Source organism: Coregonus lavaretus (assembly GCF_964263955.1).
Source record: "Coregonus lavaretus genome assembly, chromosome: 21".
Lineage (NCBI taxonomy): Eukaryota > Metazoa > Chordata > Actinopteri > Salmoniformes > Salmonidae > Coregonus > Coregonus lavaretus.
In genome coordinates, this window is record NC_140008.1 from 38,306,949 (window position 1) to 38,326,689 (window position 19,741).

The 19,741-nt window shown below is 46.6% G+C and overlaps 1 protein-coding gene across 1 annotated transcript in view; it reads right to left on the reverse strand.

Moving 5' to 3' along the window:
- Positions 1 to 1,169: 1,169 nt before the first annotated feature.
- The window catches only part of LOC311149083 (podocan-like), a gene marked incomplete at both ends in the record, with an annotated part of 44,695 nt that continues 26,123 nt past the window's right edge, over positions 1,170 to 19,741 (reverse strand). Inside the window, 6 exons of the mRNA XM_084186192.1 lie at positions 1,170 to 1,350; positions 3,805 to 3,953; positions 4,224 to 4,462; positions 4,808 to 5,012; positions 5,273 to 5,486; positions 6,590 to 6,705. Coding sequence (XP_084042318.1) covers positions 1,170 to 1,350; positions 3,805 to 3,953; positions 4,224 to 4,462; positions 4,808 to 5,012; positions 5,273 to 5,486; positions 6,590 to 6,705 — 1,104 coding nt within the window. The remainder of the gene's footprint in view (positions 1,351 to 3,804; positions 3,954 to 4,223; positions 4,463 to 4,807; positions 5,013 to 5,272; positions 5,487 to 6,589; positions 6,706 to 19,741) is intronic.

A 19,741-nucleotide genomic window follows, 5' to 3' on the forward strand; every position in this document is an offset into this window, starting at 1 on the left:
TATTTGCTCAATGTTTTTGTTTATACGCTGGCATTGTATATACATTTCACACTTAATATTGTTGTGTGCTCAAAAACCTGTTAATGCATGATATTTATATTTATTTTTCCATCGATGTAAAGGAAAATACTTTAAATATTTAATGATTTTTCCAATAATTAATTGCTGTGTGAAATCCTTATGTATAAATCTGAAGGTGCAATACATAGAACGTGATTAAATTAATAGTTTATCAGATAGCATATACAAATATTTGCAGTCTTCGTAAAATAATACTGGATTAAAGCAAGGCATTACATTAACAGCATGGATCAAGCTCCTGGTAGGCTAAGAGAGAGGAGATTGTGACACGGTCACAGAACTTGTGGCATAATAACGATGATATAAGAATGACAGAATGGCATAAAGCCACAACCAGGGCCCATATTCACAAAGCATCTCAGAGTAGGAATACTGATCTAGGATCAGTTTATCCTTTTAGACCATAATGAATAAGAGAGAGGGACCTAATCCTAGATCAGCACTCCTAGTCTGAGACGCTTTACAGTATGAATACAGGCTCAGAACTGATGACAATAACTTCAAATCTTGACATAATCTTCTTTGTAAGGTGACACAGCTAGCATACAGTAAAGTTCAGAGATGGGACCCATACAGTATGATCAACATATGACAGATCTGACTGTCTTTTCCTTTCTGATTCCACTAAAGTGGTGGTGAGACAAAGGCTCTGTCCCAAATGGCACACTATTCCTTATATAGTGCACTACTTTCGACCAGAAATGTATAGGCCCTGGTCAAAAGTAGTGCACTCAATAGGGAATAGAGTGCCATTTGGGATGCAAGCAAAGACTCAAGTGCAGAAACGCAACCGTATCTGTCATTGAATAGACAAGCAAAGCCCAGAAAAGTAATACAACAAACAAAAATATAATTTTATCTGGTATCCTGCACCAGAGATATGTGCATCGTCTATTCACCACTATATGGGAAGAAATACCACTTTATGCCTCCACTCATAGTTCAATTGACATTTTAGAATTGAGCCTGACCTATTGCAAAAATACGGTTTTCTGTACTTTCAAAAGAGCATGACTTTGGGATTGCAGCCTAAACAACTGCAACATTTGGTTCAGATCATTTAAGCAGCTTGTGTCCATGGAATAAACTTATGAAGTGAATCCTTCTTCCTCTTCCATCATCTCCATCTCTTCCTCCTTCTCTTCCTCTCGTCTGGAGGAGGATCCGGAGGGGTCCGAGTGGCTCGAGTGGCCGATGTCCAGCACCTGCAGATTGGTCAGGTGTTTGAAGGAGCTCTCCTTCACAGAGTGGGCTAACAGACGGTTGAACCTGAGAGGGAGACATAGTAAAGGTTAGTAGTCAAATTCCCAATATGTGATGATGACTGAGCAGATGCTTGAGTTTGATGTGTAAACCAGCACAGCAAGAGCTGCTAACTGATAGGATGCTGTGTTTAGAATCTGAACCAGCATATTATAAGAACCAATCTGATGTGAATATTGTCCATAAGGACCGACACAACATGTGGTGTAAACAAATCAGATGCTGAGATTCAGTAATTCAGCTAATTAGAGTGTCTGTTTGCCTTCCATTCACAGTTCTATTAAGTTAGTGAGCACTCCCTATACTGCATCAAGGGGAAATAAGGCCATGTTATCCGAATCAAGCCAATTTTCCACTGTCTTCAGAATCTATGACGTCTTGAGTGTCAGTGAATCCGACCCATCTTAGTTTCTAATTCACTCATTATCTGACCCAGACACTCACACATGCTGCATACTCACGCATGTGCGGGCACACTCACATACGCACACATTTATATTCACACACTCAATGTAAACAGATGCAGGCATAGGCTAAACAGACTCAAATAGATGTGCACACACACACAAATCCACCTCCCCTCCCCCACTGAGGCCATGCTGCATTCCAGATAGGCTGTAATTGGCTCAGGCCAGCAGCTCCCAGATGTGTTGGGATTTGGTGGAAAAACAAGTGTTCCTAACTGCTGTGATACTGCAGCAGATGCTGCTGAGGCTGAGCCCACAGCATGAAGAGACCAACAGGCCGAACGGAGAGAGTGGGCTGGACGGGGTCAGGGTCTGTAAAGTTCATTATCCGATAAAGTGGTCAATTAGACTCCGCAAAACCAAACCGACAAAACCTCAGGGCAGCGTCCCAACGGTCTTGGATGGTTTGCTTTCCAAACTGACCGCTGGCCAAACTGACCTGAAATGATTAGAGTTCTACATGTAAGTACAAATATTAATATGATGGAAACTGATACTAACCTAGCTTCATACACTAGTAAATATTCAGATCAGTGGTAGCAAAAGGAAATGATACAAGTAGATGAGGAGACAATGATTTTGCTGGTTTAGAGTGTTGGGACCCAGCCCGCCCTGCAGAAAAAGAAGAGGTCAGAAGGGGACAGAAGGAAGGAAACTAAAAGAAAACAACTTGGCAGATCCAAGCTGTTTTAGTTAGAAATCCAATCATTGACTTGATTTAATTAATTGGAAAAGCAGCGGAGCATCAACTAGCCAAGAAACAGATCTAGACACAGTGGGGAATATTTCTGAAACTTTACCACCATGGGTTCTGTTCTGTTATATCCTGCATATTCCTCCTTCCAAGAGAGCAAAACAGCCTGCTGAACAAGAATGTCGACACAAAGGAAATCATGACTTTAATTTGGCAAAATACCTGATTTATTGAAATAATTTACATTTCATAACCCAACCAGATAATTAAGAGAGTTAATTACATTTTAGTCATTTAGCGGACACTCTTATCCAGAGCGACTTACAGGAGAAATTAGGTTTAAGTGCCTTGCTCAAGGGCACATTGACAGATTTTTCACCTAGTCGGCTCGGGGATTAGAGCCAGCGACCTTTCGATTACTGGTACAACGCTCTTAACCACTAAGCTAGCTGCCGCCCTACAAACCAACAACACCTGATGGGTAATATACATAGTGTATCTGTGTAAGGGATTTTAATGAGTGCAGTCAGCGCAGAAGTAGAGCAGGAATACAACTTATTCCATCATCAGCTCCCTCCTCTGCAACAGTCTTCTCAGCACAGCACACCACACGCAGACACACACACGCTTGCACTCACGTACGCACGCACGCACACACACACAAACAAACACACGCACACAGCAGAGCAGAGTAGGTTGGATCCAAACGGAAAATAAACTTAGTAAGGATAACGAGGGAACTATCAACCAAATACAGATATTGGCACCCTATTCCCTGTATAGTGCACTAAATTTGAGTAGGGCTCTGGTCAAAAGTAGTGCACTATATAGGGAATAGGGTGCCATTGGATGCAGCCTGGGACTCAGTTGACTAGGGGATATGTGGCTCTGTCTTACAGTTGGCATCAATCAATAGGACTTAGTCACACACTCACAACAGAGGATGAACGAATGGAGTGATGATATGAGCTGAGTAGAAGGCCAAAAATGTCTCATTCAGAAACAATGCTACAGACACGGATGGAACAGTGGAGAGGAGAGTGTTCTGCTGGGTTTGGGAGTTAACAGAAAGGGTCAGGAGTTGAATGATGGTTTAATTACTGTTCTATAATAACATAAGTGAGAGTGCGTGTATATACTGATTTGATAGAGTGTATTAATTCACATATCTACTGTAAGTGATTGGTACTCACAATTGAATTTGGTACTTACATGAGCTGTGGGTTTGAACCAAGAAATGGGTTCAGGTGTGTGTGTGTTTCTGAGTGTGCGTTCGTGCATTAGTGTCCAGTCTCTCACCGTAGGAAGATGCCCTTGATGTTGGGCGTGCCCTCAAAGGTGGTGGCGGGGACAGTGCTGATGTGGTTGGACTGCAGATACAGGTACTCCAGAGACTCAGGCAGGTCAGACGGAACATGGGACAGCTGGTTACTGGACAGGTCCAACGTCTGGAGGAACACATCAATCAAATCAATCACTGTATTTATAAATCCCTCTTTACACCGTCTGAGTGCTAACCAACAGGTCCAACAAATGACGGACAGCGCCAACAGCCAGCTTTATCACACAGAAAACCTGTAAGTGTTACTTGTGTGTTTTCACTGAAACATGGGTGGGGGGGACTGGTGGGGGGCACAGGCAACATGCATCCTCTCTCTCCCTCAACATGCATCACCCCTCCCCCCCACACACACACACTCCCCTGCCCCCAGTCTCACCGTCAGAGCACTGAGCTCCATCCATGCTCCCTGGTAGATGGAGTTGAGTCTAAGCTGGTTGTGGCTTAGGTTGATGTTCCTGAGCTTGGCCATGCCCTGCAGTGCCCCCTCTGGTATGGAGGTCAGCTGGTTGTCCTTCACCCGGAGGACCTGCAGGGAGCGGGGCAGGCCCAGGGGCAGAAAGTGGAGGGCATTCCCTGACAGGTCCAAGGTCTCCAGCAGACGCAGCTTCCTGAAGGCTGGATGATTATCAACATGGTCTCATTACAATATGTCGAAATAGAAAAACTAGATACAAAAATCATTGTAGTTAAATGTAGTTATATGCTGACATATCAGTTATTTGATGATAACGTCACTGTATCTGTTAGGAAATTATTTATGTGTCATACAGCAGGACCAAATATAGATAATCATATAGACAAAAGTACTGTACAGTTAATCTCAAACATGTGTGCAAGAGCCACATATAGTTCTACTGTAGATGTACAGTATTCATGTAGATGACAGCACAGCAAAGTACAACACAATACAACAAAACACAACACAACATTTCCATATACTCCATATAGGGTCCAGTGTACCCTCTTTGTGTAGCTTGGGGCTGGTGAGGCGGTTGTAACTGAGGTTGAGCTCGGTCAGGGTGTAGAGAATGACCAGGTCGTTGCGTCCGATCTCATTGATTGTGTTGTGAAGCAGCATGAGTGTCTTGGCTCGACGGGGCAGAGCCCTGGGGACACGCTCCAGCTGGTTGTTGTACATGTGGAGGGTGTGTAGCTTCTTCAGGCCCTGGCGAGAAGAGAAAACTCTTTATGTGAACATTTTCATGTAATTGTAATGGCATTTCATAGCACATTTCAGATTTCTCATGGCTCATTTAACAGAGATACATAATGAACTAGCTGTCAGATCAGGCTTTATATTTAGAATATTTTTCATGGTCCTTCGAGCCGGATACACCTGTGGGGATTCAACTATCCGCAGTATATCCTATAGCCCTCTATATAAGATTGAAATATCCCAAGTATCCTGCAGCGCTGTTGGCCTACCTGGAATGCAGCATGGTGTATGGAGTGGGAGCGAAGCTGGTTGTTGTGCAGCAGTAGGTACTCAAGGTTACGGCAGGCTGTGAGGGCATCGCCAGGGATACTGCGGATACTGTTCCTCTCCAGGTGTAGCAATATCAGACTCCTGGGCAGACCCTGAGGAACCACACTCAGGTTGTTGTTGGACAGGTCCAGATACTCCAGACTGGTCAACTTGCTGAGAGGGGAGAGGAGATGGAAGAGTAGAGGAGGAGAGGAGAGGAGAGGAGAGGGTGACATTATATTTGATACAGGAGAGGTGAGGTCATCCCTTTATCTTTAAACGTCTTCTTGTTATCTCTCCATGAATAGACAAATCTCATTTTTCTCTCCCATTTTGACATTTTCTCAGAATGTACCAGTTCAACCTCTCACCACTGGCTTTCTCTCTCTCTCTCTCTCTCTCTCTCTCTCTCTCTCTCTCTCTCTCTCTCTCATTCTCTCACTCTCTCTCTCACTCTCTTACTCTCACACTCACACCACTTTATTCTCTCACTCTCTCTGATGGCCAAGGGGCTTTCCAGTTCATACTGTGCTTTGTGAGCTGAACTGAACATGAGATCAATACTCATACATCGAAAGTAACAAGTCGACACTCAACTCACCATTCCCTTATGTACCTTCTCATAGATTGGCGTGTTGTCAAGTCTATAGGTCTTTGTTTTAAATTGATGCACTCTGTTATAGCCATTGATACATAATGGGCAACAGTGATAGTGTTCAACCTTGGATATATCGAATCAACTGCACTCAGGTAGAGTGACTGAATGACTCTGTCGAGAGTGTTTGTGTGTCTGAGTGTTCTACACTTAAAAGGAGAGTAGTTTGTAGTTCGCAGTTAAAGCATATTTTTTAAAAGAACCCTGGTGAATGTCTTATCTATTGACTGAAACGTTGGTTATAAGATCCAATATGGAGAATTCAAGAACACCCGACACACTCTTCCTACTACAGTACGTGAAGGTCTCATTGTCGATGCCTTACATTGGCTTGTGTTGTAAAGTCTATAGGTCTTTGTTTTGAATCAATAACCTCAGTTTTAATGTAACAGGTGGCCTCAGATATATCGAATCAACTTAGAAGAAGAGGAAGAATAGAAGAACTGAATGGCTCTCTGTTGAGTGTGTTTGTTTGTTAGTGTGTCTTAATATCCTACAAATTGACCGTAACAGGTACTCCAGTACCTGAAGGTCTTATCATCCATGCTGTACTACGTACTACAGTACTATTAGAATAGTCCTACAGTAATACTAGAATACTAATACAGTACTACTACATTACCTGAAGGTCTCGTTGTCCATGCCTTCGTTGCTGAGCAAGTTGTTCTGTAGGTAGAGCTCTCTGAGCTGGGTCAGGGTATCAAACACCCCTGACGGGATCTTCTCCAGCTTGTTACTCTGTTAACCAAGAAGAAGGACAGACACACAATCAAGCATCACATATCAGCAGGGGCGGTGTGTTCAATAGGGCGATATGGGCGACGCACTGCCAAACGGGAAAAGGAAGGGATTTTTTTTCTAATCAATTATATCACGGCAACAGTAGTTATCAGTGTTGTAATCTAGACGTCTGATCTGCCACAGTGCCACACTGCCACTAAATGTCCAATCAGGCTAAAGTCGTGCTTCAAATGGCCACCCCCCCTTTTGGGGCGATTTCAGTCAGGTTGAAAATCGCCCAGAAGTCTGTCATAGACTCCCATGTAAAATCTATTTTTTTCAAATGTCAGAGCTTTCAATACAATCTCTATGGGTGTCTGAGGGCTTGCACTTACGCGCTTTCGTCATACGTAACGTAACCATGAACGTAACTAAGAAAAGAGCGGGTAGCAGCGTCTCTGTTGCGACCTGCAGTGTGTGTGACGTTTGGTGTGGCGTTATCTTATGTTTTTAATCTTATGTTTTTAATTTGTACACTTAGTGGCGTTATTTTATGTTTTTAATTTGTACACTTAGTTTACAAACATTCTGCCAACCATGGATTTCCAGTGGTGGGGTCACGGTGTTGGACTGATCTTGTTGATCGTGTACATACCCGCTACGAACGGACTAAATAATGAAAACGCTGCTGGCAGCGGAATCCAATACAGCAGGGAGTTTTTACTACAATGCAACTCAAATACGAACGCGATGGATATCCCAATGGCCCATCTAATACCTGATTGTCTGCGAGTGGATTACAAACCCAAATGCAAACGTGGAAAACGCGGGGGAATCAGACAACGACTTAAAAAAAATTAAGAACAAACTTCCCTTACCCACCACCTTGCTGATTAATGCCCAGTCACTGAGGGGGAAAGCGGATGAGTTGTCAGCGAATCTGCGCTTCCAACACGAATATCGGGAGGCCTGTTTGCTGGCATTTACTGAGACTTGGCTGGATGACAGAGTCCCGGACAGAGAAGTGGAGCCGGCCGGCTTCACCCTGGTCAGAGCGGACCGCGATCTGACAGTCACAGGGAAACTTCACGGCGGGGGCGTCTGCCTGCTTGTCAGCGACCAGTGGTGTAAATCGATCCTGGTAAGAGAGCGACTCTGTACCCCCGACATTGAACTGCTTTCTGTGTCACTGCGACCTTACTATCTGCCCCGTGAGTTCCCCCAATTGTTTGTTACCGTTGTGTACATTCAACCAAAAGCTAATATAACAAAGGCATCAGAGATTATTTATAATCTGTCACAGAAACTGGAATCCATCTCCCCCGACGCACCCAAATTTATTTTAGGGGATTTTAACAACTGTACCTTGCACAAAGTCTTGCGCACATACCATCAGTATGTGAAATGTCACACTAGGAAAAATAGGACTCTTGATTTGTGCTATGGGACAATACCAAAGGCGTTCTCTGCCACCACCAGACCTCCTCTGGGGACATCAGACCACAATGTGGTCTACCTCAGGCCAATTTACTGTCGCCTCCTGGAGAGGGGGAAACCCACAGTTAAAACTGTCCAGATCTGGAATGACAACAGTATCACTTGGGGTGTTTTGACTGTACAATGTGGGAGGTATTTGAGGACAGCAGCTCTGATCTGGATGAACTCACAGAGGTTATTTCAGACTATGTAAACTTCTGTGTTGAGTCAGTTGTGCCTACTAAGACCTGTAAAATCTTCCCTAACAACAAGCCTTGGGTATCAAAACATCTAAAATCACTACTTGATAGGAAGAAGGCAGTTTATGCTGGGGGTGATAGACAGGCTTTAAGAGATGTACAACGTGAGATAAAAAGACAGATACTGGTGGACAAGTTTTGCGGAGTGTTTGAGTTAGCTTTGCGAGGCAAAGATGAAACTGAGGGCTCCACCAACCCTGGTAAGCCAACACTTTTGAGATCAGTCAATAAATGCTTCTGGTATTGACTTATATGCTGCCCCTGTCTTCATGTTGTTGCTGGACATATCTTTTTTAAAATGTGTGTAGGTCACCTAAATCATCAGAAAAATTGCCCCCCCTGAGAATTTTTTCAGGAGCCGCCACTGCATATCAGTATCACAGACAGTATATGAGCAGGGTTGGGGAGTAATGGATTGCATGTAATCCCCAATAGCTCAGTTGGTAGAGCATGGCGCTTGCAACGTCAGGGTTGTGGGTTCGTTTCCCACAGGGGGCCAGTATGAAAATGTATGCACTCACTAACTGTAAGTCGCTCTGGATAAGAGCGTCTGTTAAATGTAATCTGTTACATGTAATGAATTACAAAAAAAAACTGTTACGTTACCAGCAAAAGTATTGCAATCAAATTACAGATACTTAAAAAAAATAGATTATTACTTCTAAGATTACTTTTAAATTCAGAAAGGATGTTTGAGAAATTACATTCAAATCAGCATTGTAAAAAGGTGCAAGTTTGTTCCGCCTGAGCGAGTCTGATTACTATGAGACCACTATGATGACACACCAAATGCGTTTGATGAATCGCGGAAAAAGAGCAGGAATAGGCTTTTGGGTAGGCTACAGTCCAAGCTATGTCTTCCAATGGTGCAACTGCTGTCGACATCCAAAGATTGGCCAACTTGAATAAAGTTGGTGGTAAGGACGACAGAAGTGGTGCAACCTACGGGCGATACGGATATCACTTATTATTGATATCTACATAGCGCTTTGATGTGAATCATACAGCTGCTCTCTCATTTAGCTCTTGTTGTGGAGGGCTGTTCACAAACGTATACAGTGTCGTGAAAAAGTATTTGCCCCCCTTCTACATTTTCTCTATTTTTGCATATTTTTGATACTGAATGTTATCAGAACTTCAACCAAAACCTATTATTAGATAATGGGAACCTGAGTTTACAAATAACAAAAAATAGATACTTATTTTATTTATTTAATTAATAAAGTTATGCAACATCCAATTCCCCTATGTGAAATAGTAATTGCCCCCTTTCACTCAATACCTGGTTGTGCCATCTTTAACTACAATGACTGCAACCAAAATCAGTCTCTCACATCGCTGTGGAGGGATTTTGTGGGTTTTCAATCATGAACTGCTCATTTCAAGTCCTGCCACAACATCTCAATTAGGATTACGTCTGGACTTTGTCTAGGCCATTCCAAAACTTAAAATGTGTTACTTTCTAGCCATTTTCATGTAGACCTGATTGTGTGTTTGACCCAGACATAATGGGACCCATCTCTTCCAAAAAGTTGACTCAAGTTTTCCAAAAAGCACCTGGAAGCACCTGGATGATCATCAAAACTCTTGGAAGAATGTTCTATGGACAATGAGTCAAAAGTATAACTTTTTGGACAACATGGGTCCCATTATGCCTGGCGAAAAGCATTCCACAGTAAGAACCTTATACCAACGGTCAAGCATGGGGGTGGTAGTGTGATGGTTGGGGATGCTTTGCTGCCTCAGGACCTGGACGACTTGCCTTAATAGAAGGAACCATGAATTCTGTTCTGTATCAGAGAATTCTACAGGAAAATGTCAGGCCATACGTCTGTGAGCTGAAGCTGAAGCTGAAGCGCAGCTGGGTCATGCAGCAAGACAATGATCCAAAACACACAATCACAAATCTACATGAAAAGGGCAAAAAAGTAACACATTTGAAGTTTTGGAATGGCCTAGTTAAAGTCCAGACCTAATCCCAATGTAGATATTGTGGCAGGACCCACAAATGTCACTGAGTTAAACCAGTTCTGCATGTAAGAGTGGGCCAAAATTCCTCCACAGTGATGTGAGAGACTGATCAACAACTACAGGAAGTGTTTGGTTGGAGTCATTGCAGCTAAAGGTGGCACAACCAGTTATTGACTGTAAGGGGGCAAGTACTTTTTCACACAGGGGCATTGGGTGTTGCATAACTTTGTTCATGAAATAAATGAAATAAGTATGTAATTGTTGTGCTATTTGTTCACTCAGGTTCCCTTTATCTAATATTAGGTTTTGGTTGAAAATCTGATAACATAAAAAAATTCAAAAATATGCAAAAGTAGAGAAATTCGAAAGGGGGAAATACTTTTTCACAGCGACCAAAGAAAAATGTGCTCTTGCAACAACTGCATAGTTCAGATCACAGCCTATGGAATAAACGTTTGAGGGGAGTGCCTACCTTCTAAACTACTCTGTGGTATTGTGCTCCATACTGTCAAAAACTAGTTGAATTTAAGAAGACCACGAGTGCGCCTTTATTGCTCAATCTAATTTGTGCTGATTCAATAAATGTCCATTGGCCTAAATGACACTTGCTCAAACTCCTGTAATTTTGATAAACTTAAAGGGGCAATCTGTAGTTGCTACATCCAATTTTGGATTTATAAATTAATAATATATACACATTGATTCTGTCACGGTTTCGGCCGAGGCTGCCTCTCTCCCTTGTTCGGGCAGGTTTCGGCGTTCGTCGTCTCCGGAATTCTAGCTGCCACCGCTATATGTTTCATGTTCGTTTGCTTTTGTCTGTTTGTTTCCACACCTGTTTCTGTTTTGGCGTAATTAGTGTCCTATAAGTTTCTCGTTGTGTTTGTCTAGTGTTGTGTGTAATTATTTCCGTCAGTTTTGTGTTTTGCTCGGTTGAGCTTTTTCTCCACTGTGCTGGAGCATTTTCGCACCTGTGTGTGCACAGTTACATTTTTGTCGCACCTGTTTGTGCGCAATTACCTTTCGCCTTCGTGCGTGTTTTTTCGCTTTCGGGCTAAGTTGTCCTGTTGCCTTAGTTTGGCCAGTAATACAGCCTTTGGAACATTCAGTCTGAGTCCTGCGTTTGATTCCTACATTACACCTACAACACGCCCTGACAGAATTACACACCATCAATGGAATCAGCAGGAGCCGAAGCAGCCCAGACGAGACTGGAGGCCCAGGTTCGGGACCAACAAGAGCAGCTCCTGCAGATGGGGACCGCCCTGCAGGAGGTGATTTCCACCCTCCGAGGCTGGGGTGCGCCTCCACCGCCTCCCGCCCTGCCAGCACCATCGGCCAGCCCGCCCATTCCAGCGCCGGAACCTCGAGGAGTCCGACTATCTCTCCCGAGGGCCTACGACGGAACCGCGGCTGGGTGTCAGGGATTCCTACTCCAGGTGGAGCTATACCTGGCCACAGTGCACCCGGCACCTTCAGGGCATGAGAGCGTGTCCGCCCTGATCTCCTGCCTGGCCGGAAAAGCGTTGGAGTGGGCCAACGCGGAGTGGAGGAAGATCGACGCCACGACGATTACTTACAACGAGTTCTCCCGCCGCTTCAGGGCGGTGTTTGACCATCCCCCGGAGGGGAAAGCGGCGGGGGAGCGTCTGGTCTTCCTCCGGCAGGGGAGGAGAAGTGCCCAGGAATTCGCGCTCGAATTCCGTACTCTAGCGGCAGATGCAGGGTGGAATGATCGGGCCCTCATCGATCTATACAGATGTAGCCTACGAGAGGACGTCCGTCGGGAGCTGGCTTGTAGGGACACCAGCCTCTCTTTCGACCAGCTGGTTGACATGTCCATCAGGCTGGATAACCTACTGGCTACCCGCGGACGTCCTGCGGAGGGTCCGTCCATTTCACCCTCCAGCGCCTCCGAGCCGTGTCCTATGGAGCTCGGGGGCGCTGGCGCTAGAGAGAGGAGGAGTCGGCAGGCTAGGGGGTCCATCCACTGCACCAACTGTGGTCGGGGAGGACACACCGCGGCTAGGTGCTGGGGATGGCCTCCTAGGGGAGATGACGACAGGTCCCGCACTGGGGATTCCCTCCAGGTGAGTAGGCGCCCCACTCACCCAGAGCTCACTGTTGCCCATTTTTGTATGCCTGTACGTTTTCCACAGGTAGCACCTCATTCCCAGCATAAGGCGCTGGTAGATTCAGGCGCGGCTGGGAATTTTATTGATAAAAAGTTTTGTTTAGCGTTAGGGATTCCCCTCATTCCTGTTGATGTTCCTTTTCCCGTTCACGCCCTAGATAGTCGTCCGTTGGGTACGGGCTTAATCAGGGAGGTCACGGCGCCACTTAGGATGTGTGCGCAGGGGGATCATCAGGAGATGATTCAGCTGTTCCTGATTGACTCTCCTGCGTATCCGGTGGTGCTGGGCATGCCCTGGTTGAGTACCCATAACCCAGCGATTTCGTGGCAGGAGAGGGCTCTGTTGGAGTGGTCTGCTCAGTGTGTGGGTAGATGTTTGGGCGTTTCCGTAGGGGCTACCTCGGTGGAGAGTCCAAACCAGGTGCCCGCATTGCACGTTCCACCTGAGTATGGGGATTTGGCTATTGCGTTTAGTAAGGCGAGGGCGACGCGGTTGCCACCCCATAGGCAGGGGGATTGTGCGATAGACCTCCAGGCAGGAGCTGCGCTCCCACGGAGCCATGTGTATCCTCTGTCTCAGGAGGAGAAGAAAGCTATGGAGATTTACATAGACGAATCGCTGAGACAAGGATACATACGGCCTTCCACTTCCCCCGCGTCCTCGAGTTTCTTTTTCGTGAAGAAAAAGGATGGTGGTTTGCGCCCGTGCATCGATTACCGTGGTCTCAATCAGATTACGGTGAAGTATAGTTATCCACTCCCGCTGATTGCGACCATGACTGAGTCGTTGCATGGGGCGCGTTTCTTCACGAAATTAGATCTCAGGAGCGCGTACAACTTGGTGCGCATCAGGGAGGGTGATGAATGGAAAACAGCCTTTAGTACCACCTCGGGCCATTACGAGTATCTGGTCATGCCATACGGGTTGATGAACGCTCCGTCAGTTTTCCAATCATTTGTGGATGAGATCTTCAGGGACATGCAGGGGCAGGGGGTGGTGGTGTACATTGATGACATTCTCGTGTACTCACCTACCCGTGTCGAGCATGTGGCCCTGGTGCGCAGAGTGTTGCGGAGGCTGGTGGAGCACGACCTGTATGTGAAGGCAGAGAAGTGTCTGTTTTTCCAGGAGTCGGTCTCCTTTTTGGGTTATCAGTTGTCTGCGTCAGGGGTGAAGATGGAAGTAGACCGGGTGTCGGCCGTGCGTAATTGGCAAACACCAACCACTGTGAAGGAGGTGCAGCAGTTTTTGGGGTTTGCAAATTACTACAGGAGGTTTATCCGGGGTTTTGGACAGGTGGCAGCTCCCATCACGTCTCTGTTGAAGGAGGGTCCGGTGCGTCTGCAGTGGTCGGCCGAGGCGGACAGGGCGTTTGGGAGGCTGAAGGACCTGTTTACCTCGGCCCCGGTGCTGGCGCATCCGGATCCCTCTTTGCCGTTCCAGGTAGAGGTGGACGCGTCGGAGGCCGGTTTAGGAGCCGTGCTTTCACAACGGTCTGGCGCGCCACCTAAACTCCGCCCCTGTGCTTTTTATTCTAAGAAGCTCAGTCCGGCGGAGCGGAACTATGACGTAGGGGACAGGGAGCTGTTAGCCGTGGTACAGGCTCTAAAGGTGTGGAGGCACTGGCTTGAGGGGGCTCAACACCCTTTCCTCATTTTGACGGACCACCGTAACCTGGAGTACATCCGGGCGGCGAGGAGGCTGAACCCTCGCCAGGCAAGATGGAGTATGTTCTTGACCAGGTTTACTTTTAAGATCACGTACATCCCTGGGTCACAGAATGGCAAGGCAGATGCGCTGTCTCGGCGGTATCACACGGAGGAGAGGTCCGTGGAGCCCACTCCCATACTGCCTGAGTCGTGTCTGGTGGCACCGGTAGTGTGGGAGGTCGATGCTGAACTCGAGCGGGCGTTACGCACCGACCCTAGCCCACCACAGTGCCCGGAGGGTCGGAAGTACGTTCCGCTCGAGGTTCGGGATCGATTGATCTATTGGGCTCACACGTCACCCTCCTCTGGACATCCAGGTATCGGCCGGACAGTGCACTGTCTTAGTGCCAAGTACTGGTGGCCCACGTTGGCAAGGGATGTGAGGGTTTATGTTTCCTCCTGCTCGGTGTGCGCCCAGTGTAAGGCGCCTAGACATCTACCTAGGGGTAAGTTGCTACCCCTGCCCGTTCCACAACGACCATGGTCCCACCTCTCAGTGGACTTTATAACAGACCTTCCCCTCTCCCAAGGGAATACTACCATCCTGGTCGTTGTGGACCGGTTCTCTAAGGCCTGTCGTTTGCTCCCCATGCCGGGTCTTCCTACTGCCCTGCAAACTGCCGAGGCACTGTTTACCCATGTGTTCCGGCACTACGGGGTACCCGAGGACATTGTGGCTGATCGGGGTCCCCAATTCACCTCCAGAGTCTGGAGAGCGTTTATGGAGCGGTTGGGGGTCTCGGTGAGCCTCACCTCGGGTTACCACCCGGAGAGTAATGGGCAGGTGGAACGCGTAAACCAGGATGTGGGTAGGTTTCTCAGAACATACTGCCAGGACCGGCCGGAGGAGTGGTCAAGGTACGTTCCCTGGGCCGAGATGGCCCAGAATTCCCTACGCCATTCCTCCACTAACCTAACTCCATTTCAATGTGTGTTAGGTTACCAGCCGGTTCTGGCACCCTGGCAGCAGAGCCAGATCGAGGCTCCTGCGGTGGATGAGTGGGCGCGGCGCTCGGAGGAGACTTGGAACGCTGCACACGTCCACCTGCAGCGGGCCCTCCGACGTCAGAAGGCGAGCGCTGATCTCCACCGCAGTGAGGCACCGGTGTACGCACCTGGTGATCGAGTCTGGCTCTCTACCAGAAACCTGTCCCTCCGCCTGCCCTGTCGGAAACTGGGTCGGCGGTTTGTAGGGCCATTTAAAGTCCTGAGAAGGTTGAACGAGGTATGTTATAGATTACAGCTACCTGTGGAGTATAAGTGTATTAACCCCTCGTTCCATGTGTCCCTTCTCAGGCCGGTGGTAGCGGGCCCACTCCAAGAAAATGAGATCTTGGAGACTCCTCCGCCCCCGTTGGACATCGAGGGGGCACCGGCGTACTCCGTGAGATCCATCTTGGATTCGAGACGTCGGATGGGGGGTCTCCAGTATCTAGTGGAGTGGGAGGGGTACGGTCCGGAGGAGCGGTGCTGGGTGCCGAGGAGAGACATTTTGGACCCGTCGCTCCTGACGGAATTCCATCGGGGGCATCCGACGCGCCCTGCTCCGCGTCCTCCTGGTCGTCCCCGAGGCCGGAGTCGGCGCACGTCTGGAGCCGCGCGTCAAGGGGGGGGTACTGTCACGGTTTCGGCCGAGGCTGCCTCTCTCCCTTGTTCGGGCAGGTTTCGGCGTTCGTCGTCTCCGGAATTCTAGCTGCCACCGCTATATGTTTCATGTTCGTTTGCTTTTGTCTGTTTGTTTCCACACCTGTTTCTGTTTTGGCGTAATTAGTGTCCTATAAGTTTCTCGTTGTGTTTGTCTAGTGTTGTGTGTAATTATTTCCGTCAGTTTTGTGTTTTGCTCGGTTGAGCTTTTTCTCCACTGTGCTGGAGCATTTTCGCACCTGTGTGTGCACAGTTACATTTTTGTCGCACCTGTTTGTGCGCAATTACCTTTCGCCTTCGTGCGTGTTTTTTCGCTTTCGGGCTAAGTTGTCCTGTTGCCTTAGTTTGGCCAGTAATACAGCCTTTGGAACATTCAGTCTGAGTCCTGCGTTTGATTCCTACATTACACCTACAACACGCCCTGACAGATTCTTGAAGAATATAACTTATAAATGCATCATGAGCTTAGTTCAACTGTCACACCCCATGAGAACCCGAAATATAAGCTTGTTTTTCTCCAATGTTTACATTGTAAATGTAAACAAACACTGTATAGACTCAAAACATTGTTAAAACAATAATGTTTGATATCATGGATGGTCAGTCCTTGCATCCATAGCTCTGTCTATTACAGTGGCGGTCAGTGCCGTTTAAGATGAGGGAGGACAATTATTTTTTTTCATGAGCATGGCCTTATTTGTATTACAGAATATTGGATGACTGTCATTCATATTCCATTCACCCAGCTCAATGTAACAGCGACAGGTTTAGGCAAATACAAGATACTCAAATGTTCCCTATACCCATCATGAGGTTGCTACAATCTAGCCTATGAATAAAAGTTTACAACAACAGGTTGAGAGAAAATGTTGAGGTGACAAACAGTGAAACATTCAATATCGCCTTGCAAGCCCTTGCCTGCATCTAGCTGATCTAGGGTGCAATCATTAGTCCAACAGTTGCAAACTAGAGTTTCTATTGGACAAATTGAGGTATGTTCATCCCCGTTTGGTTCTGTTTGCTTCCGTTAAATAAACGTTTTTCAACAGAATCAGCTGAATGAATACACCCCTGATCACTCGTAAACACAGTTTACTTTCATGGCAGCCACGTTGTATTCCTTCTCGCATCTCTGCACTCTTCTCCTTTCACCGTGTCCCTTTGCTTGTGGACTGATGTGCACAAACCAAACCATACCATAGCTGCTATACATAGCCTACATCGTTGTCACCATATTAGCTAAAGTAACGTCATAGTCAACATAATAGAACTAACATTTTAGTAAACCCGCTACAATCATGCAGTAACATTACAGTCAGTAAGCAGTTACACCAGCGGGCCCCGGTGGCAATACATTTGTAAAACTAAAAGCTTACCTTGACTTGGAAGAGTTCCAATGTTGTGTTGGATAGTCATAGCCAGCTAGCTAACATAGCATCCCTCTGTTTGAGCAGGGTGTTTGAGGAGGATAAACTAGCTAGCTGCATGTGCTAGCTAAGTAAGTGAAACTGAAAAAAAATGACAATCTCTCTCTCTATCTCTCTCTTGCTTCTCCTTCATTTTGGAAGAAATTAATTTGTTAAAAACGGTTCAACTATTGTCTTTCTCTCTCTTTGAGTCAACTACTCACCACATGTTATGCACTGCAGTGCTAGTTAGCTGTATCTTATGCTTTCAGTACTAGATTCATTCTCTGATCCTTTGATTGGGTGGACAACATGTCAGTTCATGCGGCAAGAGCTCTGATAGGTTGGAGGACGTCCTGCGGAAGTTGTCATAATTACTGTGTAAGTCTATGGAAGGGGGTGAGAACCATGAGCCTCCTAGGTTTTGTATTGAAGTCAAAAGCAGTGTTACATCAAAAACGTCGTCATACGTCAGAGTGCTCAGCTGAACATTGTATGCTGGAAAACACTCAGTTTGTTATTTTTGATTAAAACAAAAACGCTATTCATAAATACGAATACAGAACTTGTTTTTGCGTGGATTCCACGACGCGGTTAGCTTTTAACAGCTAGGACCGATATTTCTTGTTCCGGAATCCCGCTTAAGAGACAGGTTGAAGCCTGCTTGACAGAGACGCTAAGATGCTAGCCATCAAGCTAACGAAGTTGGTACCAGATGAGTTTTGCAATGGAGCCCTCTGTCTGGAGAACAAAATGAACAGTTCCAGCGCTGTAGGAGCTGTATCTATTACGCTTTGTTTCGGGATAAACCGGATCACTCGGAGTTCCAATGTGGCAGTTGTTTACTTGCCGAGGATTATAGGCTTGAGGTGGCTTCATTGATCACGCAGGTCGCCAGCCTACGTAAGAAACTGGGAAAAACGCAGAGTGGAATGTTTACATTTTCTACGCCGGTCACATGTCACGAGCCGTGGAAGCCAAAAACAGCGACCTCCCGCAAAGCAGTCTACACTCCCAACGAGAGGCCTGGAGCGGGTGCAAACAATGAATAGTTTCACCGTCCTGGAGCTTGATCTTCCTGCACCTTCGTCGCTGGGGGTGCCTGTGTCTGCGGCCGCAGTGCCTTCTACTATGATTTCGAAGTCGACGTCGGCAACCTTCCGTCCCTGCTCTGGATCGAGCGGGGCTTCTCCATCTGTCGGAGGCCTGCACCAGGTGCCGGGAGCAATGGGCTCAAGTTATCCTGCCTCTCACCCATCCATAAAGGGTTCTCCGAATCCTGTGAAGCGTGGGAGTGTGCAGATTTCCTCGTCCTTCTCGCCAGCCGTGATTTTGGGCAGCTCCATGATAAGAAATGTGACCGTTCCTGGTGCAAAAACAATGTCCTATCCCGGAGCTTGAGTAAATTACATTACTAAGCTGCTCCCGAATGTACTACGTCAGGACATGGACATAGATTCTATCGTAGTCCTTGTGGGTTTTAATGACATTATGAAGGGCAGCTCTGAACAGTTGAAACTGGATTTTAAAGAGCTGATTGACTCTCTGCTAGACACTAACAAAAAAAAACATCATATCTGGCCCTGTGCCCTCTGTCACATCTCCTCCTGTTGCTCCCCTCCGGCGCTCTGATTCGCCAGTCTACTGAGCCACCAGTCTGACCGCACCACCTCAGTAACACCGGAATGGAAACCCAACGCACCCTAATCACCTCCAGCGCACCTGCACCTCATCATCTCATCACCACACCTATATAGCCCTGGACTGTTCAGTGTTGTGTTGTGTGTGATTGTTAGTGTCTTGTTGTGTACTTGCGCTTTGTTGTTCTCTTGCTCAGTGTTAAGTAAACCTTTACATTGTTGATTCCTGCGTCTGCGTCCTGCCTCTTCGTATCCTCAGTACTCGTCACACCCTCTCTGAATTGTGGCATTGAACGCTTTAGCAGGATTCTTGCTCTTCACAACTGGCTACGTGATTATTGCAGCTCAATGGGTGTAATTTTGGTTGACAATTTCGATACCTTTTGGAAATAAAACACATTTTATAAGGAGGATGGGATCCATCCAAATAATTTGGGTTCCTGGATCCTTTCACAGCATTATAAGGCTGTGTTGAGACAATGACTTATCAATGACCCAAGCCCAGATCAGCTAATCCCTACCATTGTGACACAGAGTTGTCATAATGCTTCAATAAAATGTACATTACACCAGGGGTAATGTACATTTGCTGAAGCATTATGACAACTCTGTGTCACAATGGTAGGGATTAGCTGATCTGGGCTTGGGTCATTGATAAGTCACAATGTAAGTAACCTAATTGCCCTGAATGCGTCTGCTGATCCTACAGCTATTGTATGCAGTAATAATGTGCCTAAGAACCAGATTTATACTGTTAGCACTGAGCCGGAGTGCCCTAGGAGGAAGTCCACTGTGTGCAGCTCACCCTGCATT